Raw genomic sequence first — 20351 nt, forward strand, 5'->3', positions numbered from 1 at the left:
CTATCTCTAATGAGAAACGAAAGATGCTTGAATTTTCGTGTTATGCTGTGTCGTCTTAAAGGTATGCCTGTTCTTCTGCGGGGAGACTTCTTTGAATTAAAGACCAACTCCCCTTCACGCCCTAAATATGGAAAACCACAGAAAGTCAACTTCAGCTGTCCCCCACTGAGCCACCAATGGGGGGGGGGGGGGGGTCGAACCTTGATCCTCGCAGTGTGAGTCCAGCACGATGCTCAGACGATCGCGCAGCAAACGGATTTTTTTTTTCCAGCAAATATTGCTTGAAAACTGGAATGTAGGCATTTCTTGTTTTAAAGTTAATGCTTCCAAGACAATTGAAAAGGAGATTCTTAGAAAAAAGGGCTGTTGAAGGTATACGAGCTCATTTTTTCAATGTTTCTCCAACCCTTGTGGTCACATCATCAAGAAGTGTCCAAGTCGCACTGCATCATGGATTTTTCCGTTTTTTTATTGAATTTGTTTCTTATTGAATGGCAACAATAAGAGCTGTAATTACTCTGATGCACACGAACCGACATGAAAGCGTTAACCAATCGAAATAGATGTCTCATTTGGAAGAACACAAACTCTCACACGTATGATGATTTTTCATTCATCAAAAAGCCGGAAGCGCCGTTGACGTACATCGCCTGAGCGCAGCTGAAAAAAATTGGTTGTCTGCTAAAGTGTGTTGACGGGTGTTTATCCGGGTACATATTTAAAATTAGGTGATGTCGGCGAGAATTATTTGTTAACGCAATCAACGACTTGAATTAAATGCCCTCGTTTATGTTGTGCATATGGTATTTGTCCCGTAGGAGATTTGTTTATCCGAGTAGATCGAGGTAAATGTCGGCTCGATGATGGCTCGTTTTTTCCAGCGACCCCGTACCCGATGCTTGATTGCCACCGTGATCGTAGGATGCATTTCCGTTGTCCTGTTATATCACGGTCTTCTCACGAAGCACAGAACAACGACATTGCCGCCCGAGTACGTGCTAACTGCTGCGTCTAATGATGTCGATGAACAACAACAGCAACATCATCACCAGCAATCGGACGGCTTGGAGGAACCCAAGAAACAAATCCCGATGCCCTGCAATCCTGTCCCACCGCTGAAAAATGTCGACATCAGTACCCCTGAAGTGTATCCGACCCTGAACTTCAAGCCCCCTTACCGTAGCTACTGGAACTACACCTACGAGAAACGTTATTTGAAGAGGAAAGAGTCCTGGGATAAACTTCCTCTTAAGGTGAGTTATTGTTTACATGGCTGTAGTTGGACTGAAAACTATACAATTTCTTGCATTAGTGTTGCTTTCATGTTTGTACTGTCATTATGAATATTAGTTATTGTGCTTGTGGTGAAATTTTACATTTCATGATAGTGACACTCCCGTGCAGGGGTGGGACTCAAATATATTAGGCTGAAGATAGATACATGGTACAGGGCCGTCTTAAGGGCATCATGGACCCTGGGTCAAGTAGTTTTTTTGAGGCCCTACCTGGCAAATTCTAGAAAATATCAACCGGATCTCATTTTTGTGAGGTCCCGGGCGGGTCCATGTGTTAAGACACCACTGGGTACGACGGCTGAATCCTCACATGCTCGACCCGTAACCAGTGGGCCAAATGTGGTCCTCTGAGTCATCTGATGTTGCCCCACAACCTGAAACCAAATTAACAAAGCGACACATTTAGGGATTACGTAAGTCACTCGCAGTTCAGTTTTACATCACTCAAGTTGCCTGCGGCTCATTTCCAGATCACTTCAGTGACCTGCAGCACAGTTCCAGAGCACTTCAGTGACCTATGTCCAGGGCTGTAGTGTGCCTTCTCTGGGTCCCGGGGCAGACATTTTGTTGAAGGGGACCCTTAAAAGGAAAAAAATTATGCTAAATAAATGTACATTATTTGTGAGGAGCCCGGTTGCCCCAGCCTAGTTATGGCCCTGTGCCCATGTCATAGTTTCAGATCACTCAAGTGGCCTGCGACACATTTCCAAACCAATGAAGCATCCAGCACTCTCTAAAAAAATTGAGAACCCTAACTTTATTTGGCGTATGGTGGCTAATGACTTATCATATCTTTTAAAATGGAGTGTGTCATGCATTTATTAGACGTACGGCTGCTAATAGCCTACCGTATTTAAAAAAACAAAATACCCTATGCATTTATTCAGTGTACAGCTGTTGATAGCTTGTATCTTTTAAAAGACAAAGTATGCAGTGCATTAACTTGATGTATGTTGGCTAATGGCTTGTCATTCTTTCTTTCAAGTACATTCATTTGGTTTACAGCTTGCATGTAAACCTAGATATGTGCCAGCATTAAGTGCACTACATATATCTCACCAAATTTCTGCAGGTTTGTATGGGAAATGGCACAACTCATAAATGGTTGACGGCATAATATGTAAGTACCAAAGAAAACTGCTGCGAAGATAGGAAAATAAATAAAAGATTGTCAAAAACGGAGATGAAAGAGAAGAAAAAAATGAATGTTTATACAAATTAGATTCGAACCAGCGATCCTTGCAGTGTTGATCCCACATTCTACCATGGGAGCTAATTTTAGTTGCTGTGAACAGTTTTAATAAAACATTATGTACCTCAGCTCTGTCAGTAGTACAGGTGCGCATCACGTCACTTCCACTTATAGGTTTCTGCCATAGCCTTCTCAGAATAAACGTACAGTGTTGTGTATGTATCCATGAACCTGCTTGCAGCGAACCAGTTGTTAAATTTACTCAGATTAGTTCACCTGTGACACAAATGGTAATTACTAAGGTGTCCACCCTTATTATAGTTGTTATTTTAACATGTTTTCTGAACAACATCAAGCCAGGTCCACACCCACAGAACTCTGCAGTTCAAAAACTGGTTTAGGGGTGTAGCTACACAAAATTAACCATTAAAATCTTCCATGCTGTGCTAGCCAAACCTCAAAACTGGTTTCTGCGCTACTTAATTCTGCAGAGTTATGCGAGCATGGACCTGGCTTCCTATGAGTGTTCTATGCTGGTTTCTATAGGAAAAATTTTTTAGTTGGTTCCAGAAATTACCCAAACCTTCAAAGTAACTTCCATAGAGCACTAAGAAGCTCTATAAAAAAAAGAAAAAATGGACCAAAGCCTGAGATAAACAACTTCAACACAAGATAAAAAAAATCTTTGTTAGACAAGGTATTACTGTGTTTTCCCCCCTTGGGGTGTGCCTACACAGTTGCATGGGTTCGGCTATAGGCAATATAGTCAAATTCTATTCAACTATATTTGATAAATAAAATAAAATTTGACTATAGGCAATTCCAAACAAGATTTGTAAAAATGTAGTTGTAAAAGGAGCTTTTATTGCATCGAGTATCATTATAGGGTAGGTTTTACTATCATACTTAATTCAGCCTCATGACCTCCACATCCTGTTGCAGGACCCCTAGGTTGGATTCTTTTAGAGGTCGCAGCCGAACTTTTCACCAGCCCTTCTATAGTTAATTTATAGCATGAAAAAGTAAAAAAAGACGAGAATCGCCTAGGGATAGATCTGGCTGCGAACCATGGCATGTTCCTGTAACCCAGCTACTTTGGGGGCGTGAGCTGGCGAATGGGGCTTTAGGTTGGGAGTTCTAACCGCTGTGGTTCTATGTCAGTTGAGCATCCGCACTAAGCCTGATGTCGATATGGTTGCTTCAGGGAGCCCATTGTGACACGGTCAGTTTCTAAGGGTGAGAGCCCTGCCCATGTGGGGGGCCCATGCTTAGCCTATACTTGAAATACTTTTAAGCATGGTCAATAAATTATAGAATATGTATGCATTACAGTAATTTCAAGTTTTTATTTTTCTACAGGTCATTGTGATTCCTCACTCGCATAACGATCCTGGTTGGCTGAAGACATTTGATGGATATTTCATGGCTTTTACCGCACATATACTCAACAACATGGTGGACAAGCTCATACGTTATAAAGATATGACATTTGTCTGGTCAGAAATGTCTTTCTTCTCGAGGTGGTGGAATGGGTAAGTGTCTTTTTTGACCTTAACATAAAATTTGGTTTAAAAAAATTCAGTTTTCTTATAATAGTTATTGTGTTTGCCTCTCGTATTTATTTATATGAAATGTAACTATAATAGAACTGCCCTCATTTGAAATGAATAGGTCTCGTTTCGGATATGAGTAAAAAATATCTTTGTAAAGCTATAAAAGTACGAAAATAAAGGACTTCAAAGCTGTATTTTTTTAAAATCTAGATAGCATTTTTTTATGCATGAAATGTGTACAGAATACATCATCATCATCAACAACAACCATTTTCAATCCACTGCTGGATGAAGGTCTCCTCTAAATTTTTTACAGAATAAAAATTACAGCTTATTTAATACAGAATACATATGTTGTGGTAAATGCATTGAATCCAGTGATTATGCATAGTTGCCGAACACTTTGGTAAGTTTGACAAATTTTCCAAATTTATCCCATTTAACAGTGGTTACGAATAATCCCTAGCCTGTACTAGTAAATATACTTGTGACAGGCAAATTACTTGAATTTACCAGACATTATGCACAAACTTCAGTCGAGGATGATGAATTCAATTGTTAATGTTGGTTGCATTCACACATATTAATAAATGTAAAGAAAGGCAACTTTAATGACTGATAAAATTTTTCTATCTTCTCAAGACTTATTTTGATTTTTGCAACGAAATATGTGTAGTCGACCCATCATGTATGACCAAAACTAATAAGTTAAATTGAAGTGATGTTTTCATATTTATAAAACTTACTAACTTCAGGGATCATCTATCACCAATTTTCACATGTAGAAATGGGACAATTATTCCGCTACTATTATGTATATAGTGCAACGTCCCTTAAGGGAGTTGCTTGCCCGGTTCGAAATATCCAGCAATAAAGTGGCAAACGACAAGTGGAAAATGATTAGAAACAAACTTTCGCATGAAATATTATTATTTATTCAAATTAATTATATGGGTTAGTTAATTTTAACAATGGATTAGTATATCTTGGAGCCCTCTATTTGACGTTAGCAGTAAAGATACTGGCTCACCAATTGATGATCAAAAACAGTCAACCTGTGCAGCGATCGGACATCCGATGTTGTTAGCTTTTCCGTAAATACCAGAGGAGTTTTCTCAGTTGAGAACCGGAACACCTTGATCAGTTCCTGGGGGGCCTCTCGGTTGAGGGCCGGACCACCTTGCTCAGCTCCGGGGGGCCTCTCGGTTGAGGGCCGGACCACCTTGCTCAGCTCCGGGGGGCCTCTTGGTTGAGGGCTGGACCACCTTGATCAGCTCCAGGGGGCCTCTCGGTTGAGGGCCGAACCACCTTGACCAGCTCCAGGGGGCCTCTCGGTTGAGGGCCGAACCACCTTGACCAGCTCCAGGGGGCCTCTCGGTTGAGGGCCGGACCACCTCGATCAGCAATGAAGAACTTTGACTGTGAAGATTGTTTTATATTTTGATTCCGGACCTGCCGGAAAACGGATTCAAATAATGTAGATTATTGCATTTTAATAATTCAGCCTAAGGCCAATAGATACGGTAGTAAGACGGTGAACCGTCCTACTAGAGGGCTTCAGTTGAACAGAACAAGATTAGACGAACGCGGAATCAGCGCTGTTACAACGTACGGCCGGTATTTAAAGGAAAACATCCGACCGCACGTGTCTGATCAAGCCAATCGGCTTCAAGGTCACCTCATTTGCATGCGATCGCAGGCGAACATCACGATCGGCCTTGATCGTCGCCATACGATCACAGCTGCAGACTAGTAACATTTATGACAACAGATCACGTGACGGTGACTACGGACTTTTACGCCGGGGGATCATCGGCACGTTACAATAGCCTGGCCAAATAAATGCTTAGGTATTTGGCCGAATATCTGTGTAAATCTAAGTACATCAAACCAATTAAAAAAAATATTTTAATTGGAATTTTGTTGATAAATTAAAAATTTACTGATCATTATTACTTTATTGTGTGGTGTATATTCCTTTCTGTGAAATAGGTTATTAACTCAGAGAGTTGTTAGTAGGCATCAAGAGGAACAAAAATTCCAATAGAATATGGTTTCACAAACCACGTTGAGAGGTTGGAAATCGTGAAAAACGCATGCAGGCTCTGAGTCCAGAGGAGATGAAAGGTGGATGTCAGTTGATCACTGAATATGTTCACGGATTTGCTCACCATATGTGACGTAAGCAGCATCGCAAAATGCATGTGCTAGGGGTAGGATCACAGGCTGAAGATGGCGTAAATTAGTGCTATTGCAGTTATATATCCAAGGAGGTGGATTGGACGCGTGGGACCAGTTGCTTGGCCTCCAAGTATCTCAATCCGCTTGTTCTTTTCCTATGGGGGGGGGGGGGTGTCACCTTGAATCACCTGTTTATACTGTGCCTGCGGACACATCGCAGGATCTCATCGTGTGGATTGTCGTCATTGCGGCAGACATCAAAAGCATACCTGGTATCTTTGAGCGTGTTCAGGAATTGTTTTTATTTCATTGTAGACTGTGCAATGACATCAGCAGCCGCCACTTCCACCTGGCGAAACCTGCATGCGTTTTTTGCAATTTTCACTCTCTCAAGGTGGTTTGCGACACCATGTTCCATTGCAATTTTTGTTCCTCTTGATGTCTACTAACAACCCTTTGAGTTTGTCATCCCATTAACAGAACACCCTGTATATTATCATTAAATTTGATTGTCAGTATTGTGGCAGTAAAAGGCTTTCAATTGGCCGTTTTTTAATATTTTAATAACAAATTACATAATTAAAATTCAATATCAATCATTTAAAATTACAATAATTTTATTTTTAATTAACCTTTCAAGTGGAAATTAAAAATGGCTGAACCCCCCATTAAAACGCCATATCTTTTTCAATGAGGTAGGCTTTTTTCCGATTTTCAGCAGGTGCAAAGTAAGGGCTATAAGGAAAAGTCAATGCTGGCTGGTCTAAGAAGCTTTTATTGAGGCGAAATATCTCTTCATTGTTGTTTAAAGAGTTTAAAACCACCAATTTTATTTACAATGGTGATGAATTCTAGGAAAGTTGATATTCGGCTGCCTAATATTCGGTATTTGGCCAAATCACTATTCGTCCCATATCCTAATTACATATACATTGTAATGTTTTACATGCATTTTTATACTTTTTCTTTTCTGTATCATTATAGTTTGAAAAATCGTCCCCAAATGAGAGATCAAGTACGTCGCCTACTACATAACGGGCAATTAGAACTGATCACTGGTGGATGGGTGATGACAGATGAAGCTGCAGCCCATTACTATGGTATGATTGACCAGCTAGTAGAAGGGCACCAGTGGATGTGGAACAATCTCGGCATTGTCCCTAGGTCTGCATGGTCTGTGGATTCCTTTGGACATTCCGGAACTGTGCCCTATCTTCTCAGGGCATCTGGTTTGCGCAATATGGTGATCCAACGCACTCACTATGCCTGGAAAGCTTACTTGGCAGAGAGAACGCAGCTGAACTTTTGGTGGCGACAGGAGTTTGATTCTACTCCCAGGCATAACAATAGCGGGGATGTGTTGTGCCAAATGATGCCTTTTGATCTTTATAGCATAAAACACTCTTGTGGACCAGATCCAGACGTTTGCTTGCAGTTTGACTTTCGGCGCATTGCTGGTGAGTATTCAGAGAGCAGGGCATGGCCGATTACTCCTGAAAAACTCCCAGAGAGAGCGGATTTGCTGTTGGGTCAGTATGGTAGGATAGGCTCGCTCTTTCCACACAATGTGGCCCTAGTTCCTTTGGGAGATGATTTCAGGTACAACCATGACGTTGAATGGGACCAACAGTATGAGAATTATGCTAAAATAATGGAGTACATAAACTCGAGAACAGACTGGCATGCTGAGGTCAAGTTTGGCACACTGAAAGACTATTTCAACGAAGTTCACAAAAGAATGAATGTTTTAGGTTACCAAAGTATTCCTACTCTTGTTGGCGATTTCCATGCTTATGGCGATATATACGGTGAAGGTAGACCTTCATATTGGACGGGATATTTCACCAGCAGACCATATTGGAAGCACATGTGTCGTGACCTGCAACACTGGTTGAGAAGTGCAGAGATCCTGTACTCCTTGGGTCGTGCGTATGTTCAACAGCGGGGCTTGTCACATCTGTCAAAGAGATTGGATCAAGACTATGCCTATTTATCAGTTGCAAGGGACAGCCTGGGCTTGTTCCAGCACCATGATGCCATTACAGGGACTTCGAAAGAGGCAGTCATGGTGGACTATGGGATGCGACTATTTCGTGGTGTCCGTGAGACAATGGGAATTGTTGCACATTCAGCTCTTTTTATTATGGCTGAGGATGCCATTAGGCGATCAGTAGACTTGCGCCCTGCAAATCCTCTTGCATCTTATCTATATCCAGATATAGAGCAGGCAAATTTTGATAAGCTGCCCGAAAAATTACCACTCAGCGTGTCTTCTGAAGGTCGTCAGATCGTTCTGTATAATTCCAAGGCTCATAGGTCTGTCGAGCCAGTGAGAGTCAAAGTGAGAAGTGCCTTCATTAAAGTCCTCGATCCGGATGGTGAAGAGGTGCCCATCCAGGTGAATCCGGCTTGGAATGGTTCAGTCCAGGTTCTTGGTGATGTCTATGAAGTTTTATTCATTGCCCGATTACCCCCCTTGTCACTATCCACTTTTGTGCTGATGCCTTCAGAGACATCACCAAGACCGAAAACCCAAGTTTCCATTAGTCTTAATGATGCATTTGCTAAGCAACCCCGGAACTCAATATTCTCATTTCAAACCCCCACTGACACTGACATCGAGGTTAGCAGTCCTAGCTTACGAGTCAGATTTTCAAAACAGACTGGTCTTTTAGAGACCATGGAGCGAACTGATCTGGGCATCATCAATCGGGTGCGGATGGTGTACCAGGCATACAGATCTGAGGAGTTCCGAAGTGGTGCTTATCTTTTTCATCCTGTTTCATCTGAACCAGTCCAAAACGTCTCTGGTAGGTTCCCAGTCATCCGGATCGTCCGCGGCCCGATCTGTTCTGAATTGACCGCCATATACTCCAATGTGGTATCAGCAACATACAGGATATATCATGTTGAAGGGTCTTTAGGAGCATCACTCGAAATGGATACAGTTTTTGAAATAGCACAGATTCCTGATGTAAATCTTGAGCTTTTCCTGCGAGTTCAGACTGATATCGACAGTGGCGATACATTCTATACAGACTCGAATGGTTTCCAGATGGTTAAACGGCATACTTTATCGTACCTTCCATTGGAAGCTAACTTCTACCCAGCAACATCCGCTGCATATATCGAAGATACTCGCTCCAGGCTATCGGTGCTCATGTCCCATGCTCACGGCGTCGCTAGCGTCAACAGCGGTTGGCTTGAAGCCATGTTGGACCGCCGTCTCCGTAGCGATGATAATCGTGGACTTGGAGAAGGAGTTCTGGATAATAAGCGAACACTTGCACGTTTCTGGCTCGTCCTGGAAGCTATTAAAGAAAGTTTCTCTGAAGAGGTACCGAATTTGTCAGCATATGCACATGGAATTTCTTCCCTTATATCTGACCCGGTCATTGTTGTGGCCTCCAACGGAGCAGAAAAGAGGAACCTTAAGTCACGGATAGAGTTCCTGGCATTTGGTTTCCCTTGTAACATTGCGCTACTAAACTTGAGGTCCATACCTAGAAAGTCTGATTTCGACTCACCGTCCAACAGGAGCCTGGCAATCGTCCACAACAAGGGTGGTAGCTGCAGGACAAAGTCATTTGTGGATGACTTGTGTGTCAGTCAGAAGATGGATGTCCTATCTCTAGAATTACAAAATGTCCGTGTGTCCACGATGTTTCGAACATTGCTAACTGGCGTCAGTGGGATCGGAGGAAGACATAACAGCAGTTTTGCAGTACAGGTGAAACCGATGGACATATCTTCACATGTTATTGCGTTCGCAGAGAATGCATAGAAAAAGTTTCTGAGAACATATTACTCACGGGATATGGTCATGTCAGTTGCAGCTTATGTGTTTGGCTAGAACAGCACAACTAATACTGACACTTGGAATGAATTACGAAGATAAGTTTTGTGCAGTTTGTGTGCAGGAGCCTGAAGATGTTATCCTGTGACCAGTTGAATCTTAGCAATATCTGAGGCGGGACTTGATTAACATGTTTTGGTTGGTGTGGGGGAAAGTTTGTGAATGAAATTTTTGAAATCATAGGTGCAATTTATAGGGTTTTTTTAATGGCAGTAAACGCCCATTTTAACTACCTTCAAGCGGCAATAGATTTGGTTCACTATATCCAATCGAGTAAGAGAAAATTTCATGGGACGGGACCAATAATTTTATTCGTTTTACCTGGAGGTTGGTTAGAACCAGAGTTGTTCGACTGTGTAACCTGATTTATATATCTCTTATTTCTTTTAGGAATCAAATTATGATCTGATCAGAAATTATACAGTTGTAGTTGTAATTAGTTCCTTATCACCACGAAATTCAGGATGTACATCTTTTCTACATCACACTATTTTTTGTCATGCTTTTATTTCTTTTCCACAGGTGTTTTTAGTATCCTTTTTTTTATTGTATCAATTGTTTCTCAGGGATAATTACTAGCTCATCATGCCCTGTATTATATTTTTTCCCCTCACCCAACCTAATAACATTTACATTGAAATGTTTTTCTTCTTAGATATAAACACTTAAAAGAAATGCGAAGAATTTTGAAAAACTTGAAATGGTGCAAAGCATTTTGTACATCATTTTACTGCAAATATTTTTTTTAGAGTCAATTTATGAAAAGTACTTCAGATAACATGAAACTCAGATAATCGAAGCCCTACTTTATTTCCTTTATGTAACACTTTTTTTGATGAAATTGTTATATAATACTAAAATGAAACCCTGTCTGCCCAAAATGATTTTATTTGAAGGTAAAAGTTGAATTAATAGATTAGTGATTTTATTTTAAGTCAATCATTTTTGCTTACAGAAAAGGCGATTGATATTTTAAACTCATTAGTAATATGTAATAAAACACATCGATAATAGGATGTGATGTGTTATGAATAGTGTATTCTTCTACACTGGTGCCCACAGAAGTGAAGCACGCGCAGGTTATATATAACATAACACCACATTAATCTTGCCTTTCTTAATCACACAGTTAGTGAAACACATGGTACTTGGGAGTAGTTACTTCATGTGGAGCCTTCAGTGCATAGGACTGGCAGATATTGCCTTACGAAGTGATGCTGCAACCATGGGTGTAACAGTTGTGGAGGTCACTCCTTGGTTCTGCTTGGCTACTATATACTGATCATCAGAGGGGGTGGTTACCCTTTGTCGACCAGTCACAGGTCTGTGGACATCTGTTTGACTTGTTCAGAATTGTTTTCCTAATTGGGGTATATTGCTATAGCAGCCAAGCAAAACTGACGAGCGATCTCCATAAACTGAGGTCTTCAACCTTTTGCCAGTCGTGAGCACTGCCCGTACCCATCATCAAAAGAAGAGCACCTTCACGGCAAAGTTGACATACAAATGCATGAAATTAGGACGATTTCAATCCTTGAAGGCAATTGCACAACGTATTTAATTTCGTCAAGTGCTTGTGAGCACGAAATTGTACACGAGCAGTGGGTTAAAGATGCCTGTCCACATAGGGGCAGATCTATGGTGATCACCCCCCCCCCCCTTCTAAGTGAAATGATATAGTTCATGAAATTTTCAGAACTTCTATATGATATTGCAACAAAAAATTCAAGAAAACTTTGACTAAAAAAACGGGTAAAACCGGTACATTTTTCAAAACAGGGATGGAAATAAAAACAGAAAACTGGACTTTCATGGAAAAATAGGATAGAATGCTGGGCATATGGTCACCCAATGGTGAGACTGATTTTTTAGAGCTTTGTAAAATCACCCTTCTGAACCAGGGTTTAAGCTATGGTTGCATTTTTTGCAAAATGCAAAAAAAGTGGTAGCGACTTTTGCAAAAATATGTACAGGAGGTACGCAATGAGTAGACATCCAACCATCAATCATTACATTAGCATTTGCTAAAGCTTTTTCCCCTATTTTCGTTTTTTTTTGCAAAAGGAATTTTTTATCCAGCTTAAACCCTGTTCTGAACAGCGACCTCTAGATCCACCCCGTGTCCATAACTATTACATCCATGGTTGCAGTGTCACTTGGTAAGAAAATGTATCTGTCAGTACCGTGTGCCAAAAGCATAAAGTGACTATACACCTAAGTGTAACAAGTGTTTGTGTTTCACTAACCAGAGGGCAAGATTAAAGTGCAGTTGTTACGTTATATAAGTCATCATGTGCTTTACTTTTGGAAGCCATTGTTAAAACACTGCAGTGAAATGGCTAAATTTAATTTGAGACATATGACAATAGTAACTTGTTTCTTATTTTTAGAATATTCATATTTATAACAAAATTTTACAGTTTCACGGTAGGGGGAGTTGTTTTTGTACTGCAAAGTGTAAATGTTTATTATTGCGCAGCTGAGGTAGTTGTAGATGTTTATAAGTTAGCCTTGTGGAAAATATTGAAGCTGTGTTAGTTTTTTTTTAGAAATTCATGATTTGGTAACTGTATTTTTATTGAATTTTTTTTAATGAGTTTATATGGCACAATGAATCTAGTCATGTAACGAGAAAATATGTCTATGCATTTATTTACTTTTTTTTTCGCTATAGTGATTGTGAAAGATAACGTATTTGTTTCCTGCGCTATCGTTGGATTGTAATGCTAAGGTCTTTTGATCTTGCTTCAGTTTAACTTTGATGTATTCTCATTTCTAATCGAATCAGCTTTTATTTTATTAGTGGTTTTTCATATATTATTCCATGTTATTTTGCTCACTAGTATGGCTGAGCTAACAGTTTCAGATTGAAGAAAGTAGATTTCTGTTGTTGATATTTGAGGTTAAAAGTAATTAATCCTCGCTTAAGAGTGACTCCAGAAGAAATTCAACTTGATTTTTAAGCCACAACTGTCATCTTCAGTCGAAGCAGTGGCATAATCAATGCAATCTTTTTGACTGTTCAGAGCAGAGGTGCACACATCCTCCGGCCTGCAGGCCATCTTCCATCTGGCCTGTGGAAGGTGTTACGGGGGATATCAATACATATAACAAGATATGTGTACTTAGGCTGACCATATTTTCTCAAGAAAAATACAGGAAATTAGGATCCTTATGACAAAATATGAGACGTCATCCACACACACAGAAAAATTTCTAAGGATAAGCAGTTATCATTTATCACTGAAAATTTGGCAGTGGTGGGAAATTAAGTGCTATACTGGGAATTGTAGTGAATTACAAATTAGTTAATTCACTAAATTTTAATAAAATAAACATTTGACAATTGTGTAAGATGAATATTTACATGACTAATTATAATTATAGCCAATTATCATAATTTATAACCCATAAAAATCTAATAAAAATTCAAGTGCATGCTTTGTTAAAAATTTAAGGGGGGAAAAACATTTTCATTAAAAAAAAAAGCTGAAACTCAAAATTACCAGAAAATATGGGCTGTCCCATAAAATTCATCATATGGTCGCCTTATATACACACTAGTTTCTGGCCCACAAGCTGTAGTAACAATGCATGTGTGAACTGAAAAGGTTAATTACCCCTGGTTTAGAGCAGTTATGCAAACTCTGCAGACACTGTGCGTCTGCAATATACCTTCTCTGGACCACTGTTGTTTAGCTGGAAATCCTTTTTTTCTCAGGATTGTGCTATAACATCATTATATTTAAGTTAGTCATACATTGGTGTAATGTCACTGTGGAAACAGACTGAAAATGACTTCATAAGCAGATTGACTCAAAAAGTGTGAGCCAAATTGGTTAATTATAGTGGCAGTGACGTTTAAAAATTGACATAAGTTGGTGGTATTGAAAGTAATGGACGACATACAGAGATCTAACCATACTTTTAATCTGAGTAACCAGTGACTATTTCACTCAACTTGCAAATATTTTTCAGTTGTATAAGGCAGCTTTTCACAATTGAAGACTAGAATTAAAAAAGGCTGTGTCATTTTTTTCCTCAAAGAATGCAAGTTCCAACTCCATTGCAATGAAATAAGACAAAGTTGCCTGAAAATTGGTTAGTTTGTTGTAAATCCTGCTAAGTAGTGCTTGATGTATCATCCAATACATTGGTTTCCCCCTTTAAATAGATTTTCCTCGGAATTTATGTTTTGGCACTTACATTTTTTTAATTCCAGTCTTCAATTGTTATTGAAATTCTCTATAGAAAATATCCTAGCCCCTCCCCTAATATGTTATATATCCCGTCGTTAAACATTGTTTCCTATTATCTCATTCTCACATCACTTGTCCTTTATTTAAAAAAAAAGGTAATTTCTCTTGAAATGGTTGTGCTGACGCAGTGCTCCAAGCACGAGATAAGACTTGGCTGAGACACGCCACATTCGACAATTCTTTTCTTTTAAGTAAAAAAGTCATTGTGCATCAGGAATTGCTTGTTAGCAACTGAGCTATCATGTTTCATTTCTCATTGTAGAAAACAATAGAATTGTCCTACGTGAAGTGACATTGCCAAGTCCTCATCCTTGGATAAAAAAAGGAGGACTATACTTTACATAACTTCAATGATATTGAAGTAAAAGTAACCCCTGGTATGCATGTTATTGATATGTGGTAAAGTTCATAACTAAAAGAAGATCTTTGTGGTAAATATAGAGTTGAATTTAATCCCTATATGCAGTGCGGAAAGAAAACTGCTCTTTTTCTAGATTTTGTGCATGGAAAAAATTTCATAATATAGGGAATTGAACTTAGCACTTAGCTAAACTGCACTAAATATTTTCAATGCATTACAATGTGGCACTGGGGTTCTCCCAATTAGAAAACAGAGGAATTATTTTTTGTATAAAGCCTTGAATTCTGTGCCCTAATTGCTAGATGTTGTACCAACATAAATATCGTCGGGCTTTCAACTTTACTTTTTGTTTTAAAATGTTCAATTTGCTCTTTTTTTTTTACTAAAACTCATTAAATCTGTGAAAGAATAAAAATGTGCAAACTATTAAGCAACATCATGAGTCTGAAACACATCCATTAATTGTGCAAGAAACAATATTGTCAATATAGAATTTGTTTTTTATTTAGTTAATGCTGAAGTGGCCCTTTGGTTGAGCATAGAGTAAATTGAGATACCTGCACCATATGTGTGATACTGGTTTGTCACCACAAATTCACTTTAATGGGGGGGGGGGCAATTAATAAGCAGTCAGTTAATTTTAATCAAAAAAATCGGATTTAAATTTAAAAAAAAAAGATTTTTTCATACCCTGTTTTTAGCTCAGTTTTCTGGTAGTGAACCCTAAAAACAATGTTATTGAAGACGGTACAGAAAGGTAAGAGCCACAGAATTTTAATCAAATAAAACACCTGAATTGAGTAAATTCATTGTTCCCTTGAATCTCGTGCATAGTACGTATACTAACCAAAGAATCATCTTTTTTTTTTTTTTAACTATTTAGTACAAAATGAAACTAGCCTAGAACTTAGCGAGCCTTATTACTTTGAAATTGACAGTCTTTGCTTCGTTGTGAAGACGCATATAGGGAAGAAATGATATTAAATGTTGTAAAGCTTTAGTCTGCATCAGATATCTGATATGTACACACAGAGTGTATGTATATATATACTATACATATGAGCGCTAGTTCATGTTATACATGAGCTTGTGAATTGCATGCTGCTTTGCAATGTAAGCACTTCGTATTGTGTATGCGTATCTGTTTTATTTTTTTTTTGGCGGAGTGTGGAAAATTCCTTTATAAATATTATGTTGATAAATATTTATGTATTTGTTGTGTTTTGTTTCAAAAGTATGTCGGTATAAATTATTTATGTTTTTGAGACGAAAAAATTGTAAATTTATGACAATTTTTTCATAATTTATTGTGTAAATTTAAGAAAACAAGTATCAACTTTTTTTACAGTGGCAGATTTATAAATTTTCACATTTATTTCACAATTTCTTGAAGATAGTGCCTGCACGCTGGAGTTTTCACACTTTGCTTTATCTTACAGTGGATTTTGATGAGATTTTATATCGTATTACTAATATTATATTAGCGTTTCGATATTGGAACCTGGCATGTTTTGTAAAATACTAAATGAACGAGTAGATCATATGTAACACTTATATATGATGAGGATAGCTCAGTGAGAATTTACTATGGAGTTTTTAGAGTTTTGAAATTTGATGCTCGTATTGTACAAAGGTACAGCAAGGATCAAAAGGTGAGATAATTTATATGGCTTGGCTTTATAATTTTAGATTTTTAACTTGTTGTTCCTGATTTTATTCGGGTTGTGAATGAATATAAATCGGATGATTTTAATGCCATATTTTATATCATAATTCAATCTATATGTTTTGCCACATATTCACAGTGAAACCTTGTTATTTCACAGAATAAGTTTTAAACTAAAAACATATTTTGGCCTTCATATGTGTTGTTTACATGGGAAATGAAAGGCTAGTGGATTATGGGAAAGGGGTGTAAAAATCCACCAAAGGAAGAGGATGTAAATCTCTTTTTTTTCCCCAGGAGGAAAGAAGTTGCCATGCAGGTTGCCCCGATATGAAGAAAACATTGAGAGGGCTGAAAGTTGCCAATTGTTGTTGTTCATACAGAACCCAACCTCTCGTGCAGGAAGGGGAGTGGCACATTGCATTTTAGATTCATTAATCATTAGAGGGGCCTGGCACCTTTGTAAAATTTATTGAGGGAGTTCAGACCCTAGGTTCCGGTGCCTATGACTACCCTCCATTCAAACCCCAAACTTATACATATGAACTGGGCTATAATAACCCTTATTATTTCTCTTTCTTTCTTTTTAGAATCCTCATTCATTTTTTAGTAGTCATAACCTGATAGTAGGATTCCTCATGGGTGATAATAGCTTTTTATCAGACTAACCTCATGTTGATGCTCAATTATTGAATTTACTGGTTATCTATTTGTTCTGCGGATACAAGGGGGTCAACGGAAGTTGGTTTTCTGCAGTTTTCAAACTTTGAGGTGTGAATGTGAGCCAAATATGGGATTTGCCATTTTCAATTTGCACCAGTATAAAATGAAAGTGCGTGAGTGGCAATGTGGTAAGATGCTCATCTGTCACAATGAAGGTTTTTTTCAGGTTCGTGGTTTGATCCTGGGGAAAGAAGAAAGATAAGTTCTTTCCCGATAAACCTGAAGCGACCACTGATAGATGGTGCCTTTACTTCTGACCAAACTCTTATCAATAGTAAATTGCTGTATGGCGATATGAGAACAGAGTTGGTGTGTGGTAAAGTAGTACTTGTATAACATGAAACAAGTAATGAAAAATTAAAATTGTAATTATATATGACAACATAAATACATTAGAGCCATGCACATACATAAGACTTTCTGGCATATACCAATTCATTAGAAATTTAGCAGGCGAATGTTTACAAGATGCATGTACAGTTAAGTATTTGTAAGTACACCACAGTGATACCCTGGCTTATGATAGTAATTTGTTCTGAGATGTTGGTCAAGGCAAATATTCCCACTAATAATGCCCCTTGATGAGAAAGGGGGAAGCAAGATTTTTCTTTATATTTTTATCTATTAGTCATTTTGATGCAACTTTTTTTCCTAAACTTTTAAACTTCAAGAACACAACACCAAAAGCCTTCAAAATTTGCTCTGTATTTGGGAAAAAACTATTTATATAGGATAAGACGACTTAGATGTAGGCTGGCATAGGTTAGGATTACAAAAATTCAGACATCTGTTATTTTCACTGCCAATATGGAAAAAAGATTTCAGCCTTTCTCAACATGAAACATGCAAAACTCGGACATCGTAAATACCATTAGGTCCACACATACACAATACTTCAGTAGAAATTTCCCCAGATGAATGCTCATGGTATATGTGTATGGTTTAGTGGTAAATACAAGGTTAAGACCTGTTACATGCTGACAAGGGAAGATGACTTTGATCAGCTTAAGAATGCATTTCTCAAAGTATGTATCACAACTCCTAGGGGTGTCACAGGGAGTTTGAGATATTGATGTAGGTGCCTGTTTCAGCATTGAAGTTGGTTCTTTTATATTGCATGCATAATATAATTCAACTATTCTAGGGTGCCATAGATACACTAATAACTAAGGCAAGGGAGCCACAGCTGAAAAGTTTGAGAACCACTGGCTTAAGACAAGAAGTTAATGTGAAATAAATGGATGTAATATCATCCAGATTGCAAACTCATTCATTTTGCTGCTGTTAAGCAACATTTTAAAGAGACCTTCTCGGGAGGAGTTCACCAAACAACTGAACTATTTTAAGGTAAAGACGACAAAATATGGAAAAACTTTGATGAAACTGATCTATAGCACACATTTTAATTCGAAGTATCGTACTGTTAATGCACAGTACTGTAATCAGTTCATACTTGCTTAGAAAAAAACCAGTTTCATCATCCTTCCCATAGGTTATGATGACCATTAAAAAAACATGTCTAGACATTCTGAGATATAACAGGGTTTTACTGTTTCTTGTTTGTCTGGAAGCTTAACGAAAGAAAAAAAATCAGCTCTATTTATCTTATTTTAAAAATCGAATGTTTTATTAATTTAAAAAAAAAATTCATTGGAATGATCACATGAATGACATCTTAATGCTTCGTACCGAAATCTGTTTGAAATAATATTTATATGGTAAAATATCCATGATTAGGTAATGCTATTATTTGTCTACACTTACAATATTTTCTCTTTTATAACTGTTTCAGTACTGAAAGAATATATGAGAAGGGAATTATAAAAAAGTATGCATGCAAATAATTTAAAATGACAAATTGTAATTATTTTCTCATTCGATGCCAGCTGTTTTCATGTTTGGGTCTGTGTATAGCGAATGGATGCTCCTCTAAAAATTCAAAAAAGGAGAAAGATTGTGATTATATTCTTAGCAGCAAGAAAAATACATAGCTTATATATATACACACAAATAAAGATAAAATATATTAACATAGTAATTTTGAGCTATAGTTTATTGCCGAAATTTGCTTTCGTATTCAAATTATACATCATGAAAAGTGATGGTGTATTTATGAATAAATAGAAATTTGATGAGAGTAAATAGCTTACAGTTATTATTTATTTGTATTAATTTTCTTTGTACTGAGCTTCAAGTTTATCAACACATTAAGTTAAAAATAAGCGTTTTTTGTTTTTTTTGTTTTTTTGTTTATTCTATGCAGTCCTGAATTCTGCGATAGAGCCAGTCTTGAGCCAAAAAAACCTATTAAAATGCTATTACATTTCGTTGTTCCTACTGTGTCTGGAAACAATTGAGATGTGTGAAGTGGATGGTAGTGGTGGTTAGAAATTAGGGGGGAATTACCAAAATAAATGTTTGTGCTTGGAATAGGCTGCCAGTTGTCAATTTTCAAAAATTTGATTTTTGTAATTTATTTATTCTAATTTAATCAGATAATTTGTAATAAAATTCTTGATCGTTTCATCATTTTTGTCGCACCACAGCCATTTTCTGCACAGGAGGGTTAATTAGACCGGGACCTAGAATTTATTGCCGATTCCGAATGGCCCCCCCTTTGTTATACTCACCGAGAGGTTGGTGCGCTAGCCCCTCGGTGTGGGACTCCCTGCGGTAGCATTCTTTCCTGATATACCCCTGTGTCAGGAAAGTTTCTGGCGAGGACGAACCGCGCGGGTATCGAACTCGCGACACCTCTAAACATCCTTTGGTACTTTAGGTGAGTATCTTATCGACCTGGGCTACAGCGCCCAATATAATAAAATTCTTGCTGCATAAAGTCTGTATCCAAAGAAAATTTTTCATCCCGATAGAAAAAACTTCTTACACAAAATCAATATTTTCAAAATACCGGGCGTCCATAATTAAAAGACCCTATTTTAAAGTAGGCTACAGGCGAAATCAGTCATCAGAACAGTGTGGAGGACTTCATAAAGTGATGGGAATTTGTTTCGGGGGGGGGGGGGAGAAATTAGCTGCACATGTCGCCACCAGAGGACCTTTTACTTTGAATACCTGTAGTAAACGTGAATTTATGTGATTTCGTGCAGCAGCAGCTGTTATAAAACATAGAAACATTCGCGGAGATCTTGTTTTTCAATGTCTACTACCCCCCTCTCTACTATTTCTCACTTCCCTAATCTATGGCCTCCCCGGACCTAAATCCATGCGATTTTTGGCTTTGGGGACATTTGAAACATCTGGT

At 38.2% G+C, this 20351-nt stretch overlaps 1 protein-coding gene across 1 annotated transcript; it reads left to right on the forward strand.

Annotated features, from left to right (window-relative positions):
* Positions 1–656: 656 nt before the first annotated feature.
* alpha-Man-IIb (alpha-Mannosidase class II b) lies at positions 657–19232 on the forward strand. The gene is made up of 3 exons (XM_089255383.1): positions 657–1253; positions 3847–4019; positions 7206–19232. The coding sequence occupies exons 1-3, from the start codon at positions 861–863 to the stop codon at positions 10003–10005; spliced, it is 3366 nt and encodes a 1121-aa protein (XP_089111509.1). The 5' UTR covers positions 657–860; the 3' UTR covers positions 10006–19232.
* The last annotated feature ends 1119 nt before the right edge of the window (positions 19233–20351 follow it).

This window comes from Pholcus phalangioides, unplaced genomic scaffold, assembly GCF_987345545.1.
Source record: "Pholcus phalangioides strain wild (caught in Gottingen) unplaced genomic scaffold, Ppha-v1.0 ptg000042l_1, whole genome shotgun sequence".
In the NCBI taxonomy this organism is placed as follows: Eukaryota; Metazoa; Arthropoda; class Arachnida; order Araneae; family Pholcidae; genus Pholcus; species Pholcus phalangioides.

What these genes read in the sequence shown, in the direction of transcription:
- alpha-Man-IIb (XM_089255383.1), top strand. Translation starts at nt 861, where the DNA reads ATGATGGCTCGTTTTTTCCAGCGACCCCGTACCCGATGCTTGATTGCC. An exon ending in GGGATAAACTTCCTCTTAAG is followed by an intron (nt 1,254 to 3,846) that starts GTGAGTTATTGT and finishes ATTTTTCTACAG; the next exon opens with GTCATTGTGATTCCTCACTC. An exon ending in TTCTCGAGGTGGTGGAATGG is followed by an intron (nt 4,020 to 7,205) that starts GTAAGTGTCTTT and finishes GTATCATTATAG; the next exon opens with TTTGAAAAATCGTCCCCAAA.